Source organism: Symphalangus syndactylus, chromosome 23 (genome assembly GCF_028878055.3).
Source record: "Symphalangus syndactylus isolate Jambi chromosome 23, NHGRI_mSymSyn1-v2.1_pri, whole genome shotgun sequence".
NCBI lineage: Eukaryota > Metazoa > Chordata > Mammalia > Primates > Hylobatidae > Symphalangus > Symphalangus syndactylus.
Window position 1 is genome coordinate 55,443,402 of NC_072445.2, and position 19,582 is coordinate 55,462,983.

Consider the following 19,582-nt stretch of genomic DNA (forward strand, 5'->3'; position numbering starts at 1 on the left):
CCTGGGTGACAAGAGCAAGACTCCATCTCAAAACAAAACAAAAAACCTAAATCCCAAAAATAATGATTTATAACAGGCCAACCACATCTGAAGTCAGTGATAAGAATTCTCGCTCACCTTTGGATTTGAGGAAGGAATCTATAAACTGTTTACTACACACCGAGAGAGAAACACCCTTAAATATGCACATGCGAATTAGACCAGAACGCATCCCATTGACACAATTGATTATACAAGTTACAGGCAACTTGGTCATTTTCAAAGTAAAAACATTAGCACGAAAAAACTAAATACAGTCGGCCCTCTCTATCTGTGGGTTCTGCATCCATATCTGAGAGTAGTGATCCCCCACCCTCACATATCCTCCCCAACAACCCCAAGCAGCACTTTGAGTCACGTATTAATAATATAATTTTACAAAGGAGGAAAACTAAAGCTTAAAGCGGCTAAATAAACTTTTTAGCCCTGACACCGGGCTAAGAGGGACCAGAGCCGGAGCTTCTCTTCCACCACCAGGTACACCATCTTCTAGCTGCCTGTCACAGAAAGAGTTATGAAGGTGGGACTATACCATCTCCACAACACTAAACTCATGGGGCATGGGCCAGCTATCCCGAAGTGTGTACCTATATCCCCCTAAGGCCCTACGAGGCCAGTTGAACAAATAAATGCTTTAGCAAAGCAAGAAGAAACAGGGAAAGGATGATAATCCTGACACAGAAATTACCAAGACCTTCTACCAGACTGAAACAGCTCACAGCACAGTTCTGGTGAAGCTGATGATGTCACAACACTCAAGGGTGATAGCTGACTCTTTGACAGTCCTCATCGTGTCCCAGGCATTTGAGATACATAAACTTTCTCGGGTTTTCCTAGCAATTATAAGGTTGTTCCAGGCACCAGATCTTTTCAATCACATTATGTTAATGAAAATATGAAACACGGCAGTTTCTAACATTAACTGTTGTAACATAAATCAATTCACTTAGTTCTTGCCAAAACCTATGATCTCTTCTTTACAGATAAGAAAACTAAAAACAGAAAAATCCTAAGGTTGCAGCCATAAGTGTGTCAGTGCTGTAATCACGATGCTCTGAACCATTCTACCAAACGGCCTCTAAGGAACACCGCCCCAAATGCGTAAAGGGGGTGGTTAGAAACCCACATTGTATAACTGGTCTCTACATGCATTACTGCTGTAAAAAAACAACAACACACACACACACACACACACACACTCCCATCCCATATTCCAACTTTTTGGAATAGTCACTTGCCTCAACAGGAAAAATGGAGCTACCAGAGGTTAAAAAGAGGTAAAGAAAATATCACATGAGAACTGCGATTGGGGCTAGGGGGTGGGGAGGAGGCATTTGTCTGTTACAGAGTGTCTGTAGTGTCTGTCCCCACTGAACATAGCAGGGCTATGGCGAGCTCCTGACCCTGATGCATGACAGCCCCCCACCCCTCCACAGCCCAGACAAAGAGAGGGCTCAATGCCCCTCAAAGGCAACCACAGAGCAGAAATGTGATAAACTCATCCAAATGATTGCTTTTTGGCCCTTACACAACATGCCCCCGGTGTGAATCTAAAAGCAATTAAATCATTCCAGCTGGGAGTCCAATGACATGTTGTTTAAAAAGTCTTCTGAGAAATATCCCTCTTCAGAAAACGATGTGCACAAAAGAAACAATAGCCACTCTTCTTCCTTCCATTTTTTTTTAAGTTATAAAAAGCATTTAAAAGATATATATGCAACTGTTTTAGCCACAAGCCTTCACCAAGGTCTCCTCCTCAAAGGACTCAGAAAAGCCGAGGTAAATTCATTCCAAAGGCATTTATTAATTCCTCTAGTCTACCTCACTTACCCCCTGGAAAAAATAACCAATTATGAGAGCTTAAGAAAAATCTAGGCATTTCAAATATCAACTTGTAATATAAATACCCACAAAGCAGTGTTTTGATTGTGTTGTTTGGTTTCCAAATAGTCATTACCTAAGGGCTCTATTTTTAGAATCATCTGAGATTCTGTATATGTAAGAGTATTTTGGAAACTCTGATGTGCTATTGAAATAGAAGTTGCTGGAAGCATTGTTATTGTAACCCTTGAGTACTAACCCAAGGTTAAAAGCTCATGTGATGCTGTCCAAATCATTTCAGATTATGTATTTTAATAAACAAATCCATTTCCATTAGGATGTTCAGTGGATTACAAATGAGCACATTAAAGTCCTGTGTAATGTTTGCAAAACAAAACATCTGCCTGGGGACAGCAGACTCTTGCAGGAAACTACTGGCATCAGGATTCCTGCTCGGAGGAAGAATGGTACAGTCTCAGGCCCATGTGGAAGCTGATGGCAGGACACTGTGGATGGTGTGTGTGTCCTCTCCTGCCACCTCTGCCATGAGGCCAGATGTCCTGGCTCCATGTCCAGAGCCACTCTCCTCCTCTGTGGAGAAACAAGATGAAACAGGACACCCCTGGCAGTCTGGGTTCTAGGTTCTTCAGCTAAGCTGCTGAAATAAAGCTGCTCTCCTTGAAATGTGGCCTAATTAAAATTTTGGCCAAACCCGCCCCAGTAGTAAAGCACCAGTTTTCCACACTTTGTTTTCTGTGTGTTCATCTCCCCACATTTCAGCAGGGGTGATCCCTCTGGGGAGGATACAGCTGTTGCTAGATTTCCTGACACGCCTCAACAGCTCGAGCACATAAAATAGGGAAAAGCACAAATCTGATAAGAGAAATACCCTGTAATGGAGAAGTCACAAAACAACCAGCTTGCTTGCTCTCCCCTTTCTCTTGTGAAAGATTAACAATTCTGAGCAGTTGCTTGAATACACAATTGTGATGCCCTCACCCAGGTTCTTCCTGCAAGAAAACCTATTTTAACACCTGTGCCTTCTTCACCCAAGTCAGAAACCAAACCATGCCAAAAGGACACGAACATCATCTGCCTCTACATTTTAATGTTTTCAAAAAATGAGGGAGTAAAACTGAGGTGTGAGGAAGGAAGACTGAGCTCTCACCTTCTTAACTATATCCAAACCGTTCTTCCCATGCAGCCAGAGAACTTATTTTCATCTAAAGCATAGCTCGTGTTTTGCTTCTATTCACCAAGAGCACTCCAAAATCAGGGAACAGGGGTAAGGGCAGAGCATCACAGCTTCCTGAGGTCGCAGGTACAGCACGGCCTGGCTCAGGTGCCTTGTCTGGTGGTACAATGTGGGGCTAGTGGGTTTATACTGAAGAACAGGTGGTCAGGTGGTAGGTGCTTATGCAAGAGAAAATGCTAGTTGCAGGGCTAAGCCAGGACCTGGGCCTCCATGGCAGTTCCACAGTACCTGATGTGGCCTGAGATGTGGTGCTCTCCAGGACTCTTTCCTCTGTCTGCAGTTCTGAAAAGGCCTTCTTCAGGTTCAGAAAATTGCTAACCTCTTTTCTGACAGCACCTGCAGAGCTCCAAGCTTGATTAGATTTGCAAGGCACTGGTGCCTGATTGCCTTTTTATTGCAAGGAACCCTCTATAGGAAGATCTGTTTCATTTTATATCACATTTAAATAAATACTCCCTTTGATGACTGACGGATACTCATAATGAAATCCCATTATAAGAAATTTCTAGGAATTCTGCTCTAAACTTAAAAGAGAAATGGACCTCAGTGAAATTTTACAGGAAAGAACTTTTAGCCGCCATGGGAACTGTTGCCAACGTTTGATCTGTATTTATTACACATGAAAACAAAGCTCCAGGTGATCCCAGCAGTCTGACCACTTAGAGGATTCTTGTGTAAACCACTGGTGTCAACTGAGATTATTACTGACTTTCAGCAACTCAACCTTTGCTTGGAGGATGCAACAGTACACCAGTTTTCCTAAGGGTTATAAAAGAATGAAGAAAACAAAGTATAGATAGCAATGTAAATGGGGTTGAAGACAGGGTGGGATATAAATGTTTTAATCTGGACAAGTCACTATTATCTCAGGGAAAGAAGAATGGATGACAGGGACAAAATTTTAGCTGGGAACCTTCACCCAGCTGAATAGTGATCTTGGAAATGTCATTTTCCTTGAACATACGACAATGGCTGCCATCCACCATTAGAGATCTCAATGGCTCTACTGTCGCCCATGATACACAGCCTCACTGTTTCCTTATGCTGGGATATAAATGAATCAATGAATGGACAAATTAATGCTAATCTATTCTATCATGCTGATTTCACAGAAGTAGAAATTAAGAATCAGAGAAGCTAAGTAAATACCTTGCCCAAGAACACACAGCTACTGAGTAGCTAAAAAAAGGCATGCAACTAAGTTCCTGATGACTGTTCGATGGTGGCAAAGACATTCCTAGGAAATGAACAGACAAAAATGACAACAAATATGCATATTGAGCAACATGGCATTATAATGTAATTTTAATTATCTAGAAATGGTTGAGGAAGTAGCAACGTTGGACATGAGAATATTCCACAGCTGAGAATGTTTAATTTTGAAAGAATGCTACACTTTGGTTTTTATCAATTTTGGATGAGACGATCAATAATTTCCTTCTCTACTGTTGAAAACAGTAACTTTAGAAATACTCTTATGTTCAATTAGCACCTCTTGCCTGAGGGATTACTCCCAATATCACAAGTGTTTCCTTTAATAAACTGACCTAAGTTTGTTTCCTTGTCATCTGCCTTGATATAAAAGCAGATGTGAAATAGACTGGGGAAGACAGCACAGCTACCCAGCTACTGAGAGCTCAGTGTTTTTCTATAATACTGCCTGAACCTGAGGCTGACATTAGTTTTCTTCAAAGCTGACTTTGGTTGCACGAAACCACCATGTTCCCCCTGGGTCATTTGAAATCGGAGGAGCATTCCAAGTGGCCTGTATATTATTACTAAGCTGGCTTTATTCCATTCCCTCCACTGGCGTCATAAGGAAGCACTGACATCCTGTGGATTGTTACTCTTTGGATTCCAAGGCCATTCAAGCCATGTGGCAACAGCAGGAAGGACTCTGCAGAGACCTATATCCCACCCAGGTAGTAGCTTGTGGGGATTTTTTCTTTTCATATGACTTCACAAAAGACTTGGTACTCAGATGCCTACAAAGGGACAATAAATACACAAAACCCATAAATATACACAAAAACTACAAAATGTCTTAATGGAGCCCCAATGATCACACCATCCCCCGCCTTAAGGACCTTGGTATATGGGTGTGAGGTGGGTGGCAGGACACAAAGTTGCAGGGGGGAGCACACATCAGAAGACAAGGGAGACAAGTCACCCAGGTAGCATGACAAAGATGAATGAGACGCTGAAACCTGTTTCATCAGGAGAAACACACGGATAGACCTGAATGTCTTCCGACATTTCTGACAGATGTGCCGGGAGACATCATCTCCCATTAGCTCCCTGTGGGTAGATCCTATTGCCGTGTTCATTCTGTGCTATCTTTCACAGCACTTACGTCAGCACAGGGGCTTACATTTTTCTCATTTATACAGAAGTTAATCTTATTTGATTTAGGAGAGAAAAGGTAACTCCATAAATGGTTAATATTATTCACCATTGTTAACATGGCAAAGATTCTATGATTCTATTTCTGCACTTATCACAATAAAACGAGTTTGAGCTCTCTTCCAAATCCTCCACAAATACAGCAATTTCGGGAACATGTAAACATGAAATCTTTCCTAACACTTACGGGTATTCACATTTGCTAAAAACTCACAAATTCTGTAGGAAAAATTCTAGTGGAGTTGGTTTTGTGCTTGTCTCTTTGACTTGCATAGGAAATGGAATTTTTCTGACCAGGTTAAGATCTAAAAAATGCCCAGGCATAGCAATAAAAAGAAAACCTCAGACTAACTAAGATTCAAACTTCCCTATGACGCTGCCGAAGAGCAATGAATTACACTGCAGAGGGACATGCCCAGGAAGTGAGTGCCTGCTCCAGGAATGGGCAGGCCTAACACAGACTGAACAGGGAAACGGCTGGGGACTCTGGACAACAGAATGGGACAGCAGGAAGGACTGCAGTCTGCACAGATCTAAATACAGGTCCCTCGGGCCTGCAACAATCTCCCCATCAAACTTCCCCTGAAGTTTAGGTGCAGGCAAACAGATTGCACAGCCCCATGGCTTCTCCCAAGATGGTAGTTCTGGGACTCTGCTGGCTTGAAATCAAAGAAAACCCATTCACAACTCAAATACAACATAATCAAAATGGTAGAGGCTTGGAGGCTGGGGGCAGGGCTAATCACAGATGACATCAATCTGATTAAAGTTATAAGCCAGCTGCTCAGGGATGTGAGAAGGGCCTTTCAGTTTGGTTATCCACAAGTCTCAGAAAAGGAAGCACAGAAAGGTGTGTATGTTTCAGTAAAGTTAGTCCCCTCACTAAGCCCAGCTGGTTTGGGTATGCTTCCTGCAGCTCCTCTATCTGATGCTGTGACTCTATTGTAAAAGAAAGGATGACAGAACACACGGGGAGAAAGAAGGACAGCAAGGAGGGCAAGGGCACAACTCAGAAACGGCAGTAGGAGGTGGGTGTGTCGGTGCTTACCCAAGACCACTCATTCCACCTAGTCCTCCCAGCCTGGAGCCAGGATTCACACTATCCTACCAGCCCCTCACCCAGAGACATCAAAATTCATGAGGGGACAAAAACATCCCAACACTGTTTCTGGAAATATCTGAATTAACAAGCATTACATTTTTAATTTTAAAATTAAAAAAAAAATTTTAAGTAAAATTTGAAATTTTAAAAAATAAAAAATGAAAAAGAATCTCCTAAGATTTTTGAAACTCAGAAGTTTATCTGTGTAAGTGCACAGAGATATGTATCTATAGATAGTTACACTTTCCTTGACTCCCAGTGGCAATGACAGTGGTCAATGTGGAATCATTATGCCCTCCTTTAAGTCAGAGCTCAGCCTATCCCTTCACCCTCATTCCATCCCCTTCTTTCATATGCTCCGTGTAACATGCTGCCAGACAGTCACTGCCCCTGCACATATCTAAGATCCATGCAGATAATGATTCTTAACATTAAAAACTGAATCCATGAGAAAAATCAGCATGTGAATCCAATGTCTCTAAATCAAGCTCAAACACTGGAAAACAAAGGAGTTAGCGACCCCAGTACAATTGCACTAGCATACATGGGATTAACTCAGCTGATCAAGACATCGGATAAATTCACCTGCCCAATCAGCATAAAAGGGTGAAAAACAACTTATGAAAAGGACCAACCCGATACTACACTGATGAAACAGATTTCTATCATACAGCCATACAGAAGATAACAGATGAGGGTAATTTCATGTTTTGTTCATATTTCTTTAACTCTTCAATCTCTATTAAACAAAAAAGAAAACTAGAAAATTCCTTCACAAGAAAAAGTTCTCTAGAAGTTTCCTTTCTATCCATATTTCAAAAACTACTTATTCAGGTTTCAAGCAGCGGCTCCAAAATGATAAATTCCCAGTGTATTCTCAGTAATTCTGTTGTCTCTCACCATCAACACAAACTCAAAAGATTATAAAGTTATTACCTTTCCACAAATCAACCCCTTCCTAATTCCTATTCAATTACCTTCACCCCCACCTCCGCAGGTCCCTGGGAAAAGCTATGCCACTGTATCTTCTCAAGTTCAGGTTCACATCAGCTGTTGCCTGGATGGAACTCTCTGAATACAATAATTTTTTCCCTTATTTCAGACTAAAGTCTGCTACCAAAGGAATCATTCAGAACTTGACGTATTTCCTCTTACTCCCACATCTAAAATCATCAACAGTTTCCTATTCCGTTATTAGAATTCTTTCTCGTGCCCATGTCTTTCCAGGTGACCAAAGAGTAGACCTCCACACTGGCGGAACAACAGGCAACAGTCCCAAAAACAGGCATTATTCCGCATTGCTCTGTTTGCGATGTTCTTCCTCCTTAGAAATTACATCTGTACACTAATACCTGCATTCCAATTCACATATGCAGCTCTCTTCCAACCACCCAGATGCCCTGATGACCACAGCTGCAGGTGACAACCTTTTCCCGAAAGGTTAAAATGCAGTTACATTTTGTATTTACCCCATCTCCCCAATTAAACCACAAGTCCTTAAAAAGAGATCGCACTCTCTACTATGCAGATGTGTCACCTAAACACAATCAAAAGCAAGAGGCAAGCCAGATGAACAATTGTTAAGTGGACAGAGCAGAAATGCCCAACAATAATGAAAGCTAGACAGAGATTTCAATCATGTCTAAGCTGTGCTTGTCCTGAGCCTCTATTTCCCACTGAATCCAGAAAGGCAAATGATAGCTCAGTGCACAGGCACCAAGGAGAAAAATGAGCAGCTCTCCTTTGCCTCAATCACTTAAAGACAGCACTGATTTTCCACCATTTGTAGACAAGGCTTCTCTATCTTACAGGGTCTAGTGGGTCCTAAGTAAAATATGTCTAGTGGAGTAGCTGATAGGAGGGCAACAGAAAACAGCCATATCTCCTGACTCCCATTCTCTTTGCTTCCCTCCTTTCTTTCCTCTTTTTTTTTTTAAAGACAGAGTCTCACTCTGTCATCCAGGCTGGAGTGCAGTGGCACGATCTTGGCTCACTGCAACCTCCGCCTCCTGGCTTCGCGCCATTTCTCCTGCCTCAGCCTCTCGAGTAGCTGGGACTACAGCAGCACGCCACCATGCCCAGCTAATTTACATATTTTTAGTAGAGACGGGGTTTCACCATGTTGGCCATGATGGTCTCGATCTCTTGACCTCGTGATCTGCCCACCTCCAGCCTCCCAAAGTGCTGGGATTTACAGGCGAGAGCCACCTCACCCGGCCTCTTTCCTCTTTTCTTACTCTCATTCCCCCACTCAGTGCAATTCCAATTAGTTCAGGACTACCTCTGTGCTGCCTTTGAAATCACTGCTTTTTATACCTATTCTACATCCTCCAATGTCTACTGGACAACCTTTGGTCAGGGAATTGCCTACAATTACAACCTCACTGTGCATTTCCCCTTCAAGTTATTTCCCTTTAAGAAGTCCTCATCATCGATGCCGGCTTTATGTTTTCAGGGAACAACTCCATTTAAGTCCCTTCTCTATTGAAAAACCACTAGGCGGCCGGGCACAGTGGCTCACGCCTGTAATCCCAGCACTTTGGGAGGCCGAGGTAGGTGGATCACAAGGTCAGGAGATCGAGACCATCCTGGCTAACATGGTGAAACACGATCTGTACTAAAACTACAAAAAATTAGCCAGGCGTGGTGGTGGGGGCCTGTAGTCCCAGCTACTCGGGAGGCCGAGGCAGGACGATGGTGTGAACCCGGGAGGCAGACCTGTCAGTGAGCCGAGATCACACCACTGCACTCCAGCCTGGGCGACAGAGCGAGACTCCGTCACAAAAGAAAGAAAGGAAAAGCAAGGACGGACGGACGGACGGAAGGAGGGAGGGAGGGAGGGAGGGAGGGAAAGAAAAGAAAAAGACAAGACAAGAGGAAAAGGAAAAGAAAAGACAGACCACTAGGCGCTTTCTATAGCCAACTTATTCACATAAGATGAGTTTCCTCGCTGTGATACTCAAGCTTTTGTTCCTGCCTTTTATCCTCCTCCTCCACACTATACACGCAAGGGGAAAATCAGTCCACTTCACAATGTATGTGCAATTCCATAGGAGGAATGATAATTTTCTTCCTACACCATATCCATCTGCTAAAATCACATTACTAATTAAAGGGGGGGCACAGATGTTGTTTCACCAAATCTTCTTGACCATCCATGTAGATCTGGTCTTTTCCTGTTCCGATGCCTGTTTATCTACAGCTCTTATAGAATTTACCATCATCTCCACATCATCAGAGTATCTGCACTCACCTAGAACACCCTGGACTACAATAATCCCTTTGCCCATGAAGTGTCTGGCCCTGGAGAAGTACCCAGAACGAGCTTCGCCTTCATCTCATCCCTTCTCAGCAGAGGCTCTCTTCCAGCTCTCACCCAAAGCTTTAGATTTCCTGTTATCCAAGTTCAACGGTGGACCTACCATGCCCGTTGTGAACATGTTTGTGGGTTTTTCCTTTCCTGGGGGTCGACTGGCATGAAGATGAAGCATTGTTGGTGGCTGTTTTGACGTCTTCTGTCTCATCATCTTCCTCCTCGACTTCCTCCTCATCCTGAGAGCTTCCGAAATACACCATGCTGTTGGGCAGCGCAGGAGAACCTGGTGGAATAAGAAAAACAGCTCATAAACACAGGCCTTGACCCTCGCCCTTTCCAGAAGGAACACCACAGTGAAGACAAAACCGAGGAGAAAAAACAAAGCAACTGATCTCTACTGCCATTTTAAATTTATTTTTCAAATACTCCCAAGATCATCTGTGCCTTTTGAACGTATTTCAAGCAAAATCCCCCAGCAGGAAGAAGACGCAAAACAGAACAAATAAGGATTTTTAAAATCTCACCTGAATAACTCTTGAGAAAAAAAAACAAACACCTCCAAGGATGGAACAAAAAATAATAATAAAATAAAAACACCTACCCACTGCTGAGGAAGAGAGATTACTCTAATAGACTTAAAAAAAAAATCAAAGAAAAGACAATTAGAGAAGCTAGAAGTAAAAACAATATAACATTTCATTATATAAAATCAGTGTGTTGTATTCATAAGGAATATTCATTCCTTATGGTGGATATGAAATCCCCAACTTCCAATGGTTTTGGAAGCTACTTTGATGTCCTGATTAGGTTAACTGGATGCAAAAATCACCCAAATAAATTCCTACGCTGCACTAAGTAAAAGTGCTGAATTTGAAATAAAAAATAAAAAAAATAAACCTCCCAACAGGGGAACCGACCTCCTCACCCTTACCCTTTTACATCTTAACCTCTCATCCTCAAAGGTTCTCATTCCAGATTTTAAAGTAACAAAAAAAAAAAAAAAGCTCAATATCATTATTTTTCTAGACAGGGTCTCACTCTGTTGCCCAAGCTGAGTGCAGTGGCACGATCACAGCTCACCGCACCCTTTACTGGGCCAAGCAATCGTGTAGCTGGAGCTACAGGTGCGCACCACCACACCTAGTAATTTTTTGTAATTTTTGTAGAGACGGAGTCTCGCTATGTTGCCCAAGTTGGTCTGAAACTTCTGGACTCAAACGATCCTCCTGCCTTGGCCTCCCAAAGTGCTGGGATTGCAGGCATGAGCCCCCATGCCCACTCTTAGGCTCAATATTCAAAAAAAAAAAAAAAAAGCACAACACAGTTCTTATTTATCAAACAAAGGCAATTCAGGAGATGAAACAATCAAGTCATTCGTACATTGTTTGGAACCAGAGGCTTCTAAAACACAAACAAAATCCCATTCAGTCTAATAGTAAAAGAACTAGTAAATACAAAATTCATGTCTTTTCTTGCCTGCCTGCCTATGAATGAGCTAAAAACACTCTAGTAACATCAACGAAGAGACAAATCACCAATTCACTCTCCTACCTAAATACAGATCTCAAAGATCTCAAGGTTTAAACACACAGTTAAAACCATTTCTGTCCGGCTTCGGAACTATATGCTCAGTGACAAGGAAATGGAAAACGAGCAGTATAAGGAGCTGAGATGGCAAACCAAGCACCCATCTCCCCAAAATGCAAAGACTATGTGGGACCTTCAACCCCTTCCTTTTCTTACAGGCATCTTCATGACCTATCAATGTTCAAAAACCCCCCAAATTATGTGAACCACATTACTGAGTGGATATGCAACTGCAAAGGGATATAGTCGGCAAAAAGACCCTCTGTAGATAGAAGATTTCAACTTGGTCTTACAAAAGCCATTTTGATGTTGATTGTCTCCATTTAGAAGTAGATTCTGGACAGAAAGAAGGTTCTTAAACCTGACACAGACTTTGGGGATAGACTTTTGGGGAAAATCAAATAGAAGAGGGAGTAAAATAAACAGGAGAAAGAGAAAAAAAATATCTATCCACATTTCCACTGGACCAAAATATATGCTCCATCTAAATGGTTTTACAATTAGTACAAGACTGACTAGGAAAAAAGGAGGCTAATTAGCATGGTTTTCAGTATGGTATCAATATTCATGGGTATAGACAGGTTATCTAATCAAATATAACAATCTTTTTTGATGCCTCTTCCCTAAATCTACCTTTGTAAGTATTTATGAATAAACAAGAGTAACTACAGCACTCAAAAAATGTTCAAATTATTTTACTATCGATCTAACATATGCTGTCAGTCATACTATTAGGAGAGAACTTGTAAGCCTTAGACTCTGCCATTAAATTTCCCTCTCTTAAAAGGAGATAGGATAAGTTCAATAGTTCCTTCCAGATGAAAATATCCATGCTTAATTTATTTTAAAGAACAGCCTTCCTATACTGTATCTGGGAGGCAATGACTAGCAGCTGAAATCCAAACCATGGATTGGTATAAAAACAGCAGGTTCTTGTGTAGATCTTTCTTATAGTAACTTCTGCAGCCAATTCAACCATTTGTCAGAGGGAAACAGTAACAGGAGAAGCAGGAGGGACTGAAAGTTACAGGCATGTATTTCAAGAGGAGAGCCATCACCCCTCCAGCCTTCCTCTTTCCCCTCAGTTGCAAAGGCAATAAACTCCACAAATGAGGCCATGTGGGAGCAATATAAAAATACAGCAATAAGGCTGGGCGCAGTGGCTCACGCCTGTAATCCCACCACTTTGGGAAGCCGAGGTGGGTGGACCACCTGAGGTCAGGAGTTCGAGACCAGCCTGGCCAATATGGTGAAACCCCATCGCTACTAAAAATACAAAAACTAGCTGGGCATGCTGATGCATGTCTGTAATCCCAGCTACTCGGGAGGCTGAGACAGGAGAATCACTTGAACCCGGCAGGCAAAGGTTGCAGTGAGCCAAGATCATGCCACTGTACTCCAGGCTGGGCAAGAGAACAAGGTTCCATCTCCAAAAAAAAAAAAAATACAACAATAAGATCCGATAAAAATAGTCTAAGATTCAAAGAGAATCAGGTAAAAATCCATGTGAAGCACATTAGAAATAAGGAATTAACTTCGACTTAACAGGATCTGTTGAGGATTTTTTTAAAAACTCAAACATTAGAGAAGCAGCATGAAGCAACTATCACATTCCTTACACTCAAGATGTTGAGAGAAAGGATGAGGATTGAGTTTATGTTAGGGTGAGGATTGAGTTTATGTTGCAAAGAACTAAAACGGAGAAAACATCTAGACACTCAGTTCAGCATCCAGACTTTGTTGATATCCACAAAGGATAATATATTGTTTTTGAGACAAGGAATCACTCTGTCGCCCAGGCTGGAATGCAGTGGTGTGATCATGACTCACTACAGCCTCAACCTCCTGGCCACAAGTGACCCTCCCACCTCAGCCTCCTGTAGCTGGGACTACAGGTGTACACCACCAAACCCAGATAAATTTTTTATTTTTTTGTATGAACGGGGTCTCACTACATTGCCGAGGCTTGTCTCGAACTCCTGACCTCAAGTGATCTTCCCACCTGATCTCCCACAGCACTGGGATTACAGGAGTGAGCCACCATGCCCGGCCCATAGATGATAATTTTTTAACAAAAGCAGAAAACAACCAATATTATGAATGGATTTGTTTTAATGGCTCCTCGGCAAATACAAACACGTGATGTGACCTGCTGAGTGCTGGGAAAGAAAGTGAGGGGCTAAAATAGAAGAAATGTAAGACTAGAAATAGAAGACCAGTGAGGAAGAAGGGCAATTCTGAGGAACTGCTCTCAAAGTAAAACCTTATAATAGTAGTAAGTCCCTCTGATGGAACTGGCCCTGAAGTCAGAGGTGAGAAAGAACACAATTTCTTCTACATATGGGGACACAGGAAAAAAGGATTGTTTTCAACCTAGATGATGATTCTGCGTCTATTCAGGTAATTGGCATGTTGGTCTGGATCTAAAGGTAAAGCATCAACAAAGAAAAATGGGTAATGAAGGATTCGTAAATCAGATGGGGAATCAGGAGGTAATATGTTGAACGGAAGGAAGACTGGGAAAAGGGAAAGTGTAGGAAAGGGATTGAAGCAGAATAAAAATGAACTCCAGGGGAAGAGGTCGGGTAACCACCACCAGAGTGCCCTTAGTTCAGAGGTTAAGCTTGTACCCCTTCTTCTCACTGGTGGGTACCCCACAAGGACAACACTGTCACCCCAAGCCTGGATATGGCCTGACAGTCCTCCTTGGCATCATCCTCCAAGGGCCACGGCCAATCCATCACCCATCCACCAGGGGGAGCACTCATGAACAATCAGCATCTCCCCTAGAAGGAACAGACGTCCAGAATTTGGCCGGGCACCCTCATACCTGTCCATCTCATCAACCTCATAGACAAACTGAAGTAGGTACAAAAGAATAAAGCCAACGGAGTCTAATGCTGCACATGCCAATGCTCTGTCACCACGTGGTTGCTGTAAATCCCTCTAAGAATCCTGCTGGCATGTCCACTTGTAAAATCACAGAGGGGTCAAACTGGCATTCCAGACCCAGAGAAGCCACAGAATTGGGAAAAATGAAGCCAAAGTAGGTTCTTTTTTTCTCCTCGAGACAAATGCAGTAAGATCATCTCATATTTCATGCCAAAGTAAAAATGATCACAGTGATAGAAAAGGACTAATATCTAGAAAATAGCTAAATAACAACCTCAAATGTATAAGACACAAAGCATCCGAGAACTAAAATTAAGACATTTATATAAAGAGCATTTATTTCCTCCTCTTTACCTAGATACAAGCTTGATTATCACATTTAGAAATAAATGCAGAGAAGGAAGAATCTGCTCGATACAAACAGGATGAAAGAAAGGATATTTCAAACCCCTCAAGGCAGATAGCAGCCCAGGGTGTTTATCACTGGAGAAAACTATTGCATATTTCTCAGTATGAAATGGGTGAATGGATGCATTATGCAATTATATTGTACTGAGTCGGTAGAAACTTCGTATCTAGCAGACGCAGCTGAAAACAGAACAGGCTGGGCAGGGAGGCTCATACCTGTAATCCCAGCATTTTGGGAGGTCAAGGCAGAAGGATCACCTGAGGTGAGGAGTTCGAGACTAGCCTGGCCCACATGGTGAAACTCCATCTCTACTAAAAAATATAAAAATTAGCTGGGTATGGTGGCAGATGCCTGTAATCCCAGCTACTAGGGAGGCTGAGGCAGGAGAATCACTTGAACCTGGGAGGCAGAGGTTGCAGTGAGCTGAAACTGCGCCACTGCACTCCAGCCTGGGCTACAGAGTGAGACTCTGTCTCAAAGAAAAAAAAAAAAGAAAGAAAAAAAGGAAACACAACAGTGTGTTTTTAAATTTTTCATTTAAAATAGCTTGTAACTTAATAGATTCTGGCACATAAAGGGTCAGCTTCGTATCTAGACATTTTATTAGGGAAATTTTTCTTCTCTAAATGTCAGATGAAGCAATCTTTTGAAAAGCTCATTGTGGGTCCAGGATTCACAAAAATGGGAATGGAGCTAGCTACAAGGTTGAAAACAACAGGAAGAGAGACATGAAGACAGGCAATTCACAACTTGAAAATACTTTCTAAAAAGAGGCCTTCCCCTTTCCACAGCAAGACTCACCTACAACCTGCTGTGAAACACCAGTAACGATGGTGAAAACAAGGCAGGCTTAGAAAGGGCTCTGCTGGCCGGGCTCGGTGGCTCACGCCTGTAATCCCAGCATTTTGGGAGGCCAAGGCAGGTGGATCACCTGAGGTCAGGAGTTCAAGACCAGCCTGCCTAACATGGTGAAACCCCACTACTAAAAATACAAAAAATTAGCAGGGTGTGGTGGCAGGCACCTTGTAATCCCAGCTACTCAGGAGGCTGAGACAGGAGAATCACTTTAACCCAGGAGGCAGAGGTTGCAGTGAGCTGAGATTGCGCCATTGCCCTCCAGCTTGGGCAACAAGAGGACAACTCCACCTCAAAAAAAAGAAAAGAAAAGAAAAGACAGAAAGGGCTCCGCAACCCCACATGACCTTGCGTTCTCAGGGGTGGACTCTGCACGGCAAAAACACCAGCTCCATTCATATTAATTAGCAAGCGAGAGAGGCGGACTTCTCACATGGAACACCACATCGTATCTCTCCTTTACAAACTCTCATTTTAGAAAAGTAACAACAAAAGGTGTATGTTTTAGAGGTTTGGGAATTCTGTGGGATTTTTTTCAGGGGGAGCAGGGGAAGACTTTATGGGTGGTCATTATAAAAGTATAGTCAGTGTAGACAGTTTCCTATTAAAATTACAGGCAGATTTTCTCGCCCGATTATTCAAGTGCATTAGCAAATGTAAAAAAAAATCTGAACTTGGATCAGATAAGAGCAATCAGAGTACGGAATGCATCTGCTCTTTGCCAAAGCCGTATTTCATTACTTTTCAGAATTAGCTGGCAATGTCTCCACAATATTTACTGAAGTGCAAACCAAATGTTTTCATCTGGACAAAAATCAAACTGTGGTATGTTACAACCACAACAGAGATCATTTTAATCCAAAAGCTTGCTTTCTCTAATTTAGGCTGTGGTTTCTATAAAATTGGATTCTTCTCTATGAATCATGTACACAGACAAGCCCTCCTGCCCATTATCTTCCCTCCCTCGACCAGTTCTTGATCTTAAGCAGCCAAACATCGCTTGGCTGTATTTTGGAAAGACCCTAAAGGGATTCCCTGTGCACTGTCATTTAGCTGGAGAGTCAAATTCTATTGCTTGACCCAATTACCATGGGGCTTGCCCACTGAGTTTGTGTTTCATCTTCGGGATACATAAACAGAATGAAAAGTAATAAACCCCGACTATCAAATTAAGAAACAAAACTTCAAAGTGAGCTGGCAGGGACTTGGGCAATGGATAGAAGATGAAAGAAGTCACAGAAGAAAGCAGTTGCACCCAAATACCCTAGTGCATCAATCTACGTATGTATGTACCAAGCACTGTTTGAAGCACCAGAGACTCAAACAGGGCAGCTGTCTACATTCATCTCACACATTCATGCATGCACGACATGTAAACACAAACTTCCCTAAAAGACTTTGGGACAAATATAACATGTCCAATGCCAATCTCTGCCCGTTCCTGGTCTGACTTTACAACTTATTAGGGAAGAAATTAAAACACAATTTCCAATTCGCTTTCATTTGCCTACCACCCTAAAAGTATTTGCCAGATCCAGATACTCCATGTGCTATTATTATCTGTAAGGTGACTTGCATTCATGTCTTAAATAATTTATCTCCATTATATCAAGACAAACTTACTATCAGTTGCCCTAAAGGAAAGGTAATGGTTAAAATTAAAATGAATGTAAAACGTTCACTTAATGTCCTTTCTGGCATGAAGAGGGATTTGTGTAGCAGAGATAGGGAAGCAGCCCTCAATAGCATGAGCAAAACACAAAGGGAATCCCTATTCCTTACTGAATAAGGAGGTGCCTATCCAATCATGCTCATCTTGGGAATGTACTTCTTTTTAAATAGTATGTCCAAAAAAAAAAAAAAAAACAGATACCAATCACTGAAAGGACTCTACATGGGATCCAAGACTCCAGGATGAGGCCATGGCTCTGGGAGCTGCTTACTTGCCATGAAACTCGAGGTTACTCAACTGTATACAGAGCATAATGTCTTCAGTCGAAACATTTTTATGGCCCCAAACATAGGCAAAAGCAAGCTGAGCGACTCACAGTAAGGTGATATCATTATGCTCATAGGTATAAAATCATACTGTCATTCTTTCCATAGGTGACAGCAAATCTTCTTTCCCAAATAGGAAAGTAACTAGATTGGTTGGTGACCAGGATCTGGGAGATAGGGGGTGAAAATGCAAAATGAACTCAATGGTTAGAATAAGCTGAACCTTCGGTCTTTGTTAAGGAACAAGGAGGGATGACGCAATGACCTCCTAGATGCATGGCCAGTCTTTCCTTCAGCAACCCTCCCTCCTCCTCCTGGATTACAGCTCTCAAGAACTAGTGCAAACAAGCACCCAGGTGTGCCTATCTAATCCCACAAATAGAATACTACCCTAATGTCGGGAATTTCCTATCTGCAAGTGCAATTAACATGTGGGACTTCACAAGGAGAATACAATGGGTTATCATACCACCTTCCCTCCCAATCTATTCCCATGCTGATCTAGCATCTTTGTCATTGAAAACTGCAACATTCCCCTTACAACATTTCCTACGTTGTTGTCTGCACTGGAAATTTAAAACACATGCAAATACACACCCAGTCAAATGCCACAAGGTCTATCTATGGTTTGCTTCATCTCACTGAATATAGAAATCATACCACATAGCAGCAGCCATGATGGTGCTCAAGCCATCACGGTATTATCTCAAGTGGAGAAGAAGAAATCAGTAAGAAAGTGAACATTCTGGCCGGGTGCAGTGGCTCACGCCTGTAATCCTAGCACTTTGGGAGGCCAAGGTGGGCGGATCCCCTGAGGTCAAGACCAGTCTGGTCAACATGGTGAAACCCCGTGTCTACTAAAAATACAAAAATTAGCTGGGTGAGGTGAGGCACGTCTTTAGTCCCAACTACTCAGGAGGCTGAGACAAGAGAATACCTTGAACGTGGGAGGCGGAGGTTGCAGTGAGCTGAGATCACGCCACTGCACTCCAGCCTGGGTCACACAGGGTGGGAGACTTCCTCTCAAAAAACAAAACAAAAACAACAACAACAACAAAATGAGCATTCTAACAGCCACTATAGACAAAAGTCTTCGTACAAATCATGTGAGGCCTTCCTCAGTTCCCAACAGAAAAGCCGAATACTCAACTTCCCTGTGGGACACAGATACCAGGGACTTTAGTGCTATAAATGAAACCCCTGCAGTCAGCAAGGTGCTTGGCCAACAAAACAGCACTGCCATACTTAGTCTTATTTCCATGTCCTCTAAGTGGATTTCAGAAAGACTCAAGGACTCTCTAGAAAGTAAGGAGAAGGCCAGAGATGACTCTGAGAAGTACTACTGAATCTGTGCCAGTACTCACTGGCAGGAAAAAGGGAGCCTGCTTTATCTTCAGGGAGGGCACAGCATGGTCAGAGGCCAGCTGGCCTGTAGCAGGGAGAATCCTCACAGCAAAATGACCTACAGTCTTATTAATAACATCTGATCAAGGTCACAGGGCCAATAGAAGTGATCCATCCTTCCCCTCCTCAGACCTCAAAAATTCCAAGGTTTCGGATTTCTTCATTATTAACTGATAAACTATCCAAACAAATGAAACAGGTAGCTCAGCAGGACTGAGCTAAGTGACTCTAGGAGAAAACCAAGCATATGCAGAACGTTAAGGCCACTGAAAGCCCCTAGGCAGTGATGACACCATTCTCAAACATACACTTTCATTACTGCTGCTCTCAAAAACTAAGATGCAACACCTCCCGGAGACCCTCAAAAAAAGTTGTGTACCACTGGAGACAGTGTGCTTTCCTCCCCAAAGAGTTTACATAATGTAAAGTATTCCCATTTTGCTCAAGGAAGCTCATTATTAACACCATAGTGTTCCTTGCAATTGGGGGATTACTTAATTG

General features: G+C 42.4%; 1 protein-coding gene across 8 annotated transcripts in view; it reads right to left on the minus strand.

Moving 5' to 3' along the window:
* JARID2 (jumonji and AT-rich interaction domain containing 2) overlaps positions 1-19,582 on the minus strand; it is a 282,213-nt gene that overhangs the window by 45,658 nt on the left and 216,973 nt on the right. For all 8 annotated transcript variants that reach the window (XM_063632862.1, XM_055264039.2, XM_055264038.2 and 5 more), the window contains one exon: positions 10,043-10,219. In XM_063632862.1, the coding sequence (XP_063488932.1) occupies positions 10,043-10,219 (177 nt within the window). The remainder of the gene's footprint in view (positions 1-10,042; positions 10,220-19,582) is intronic.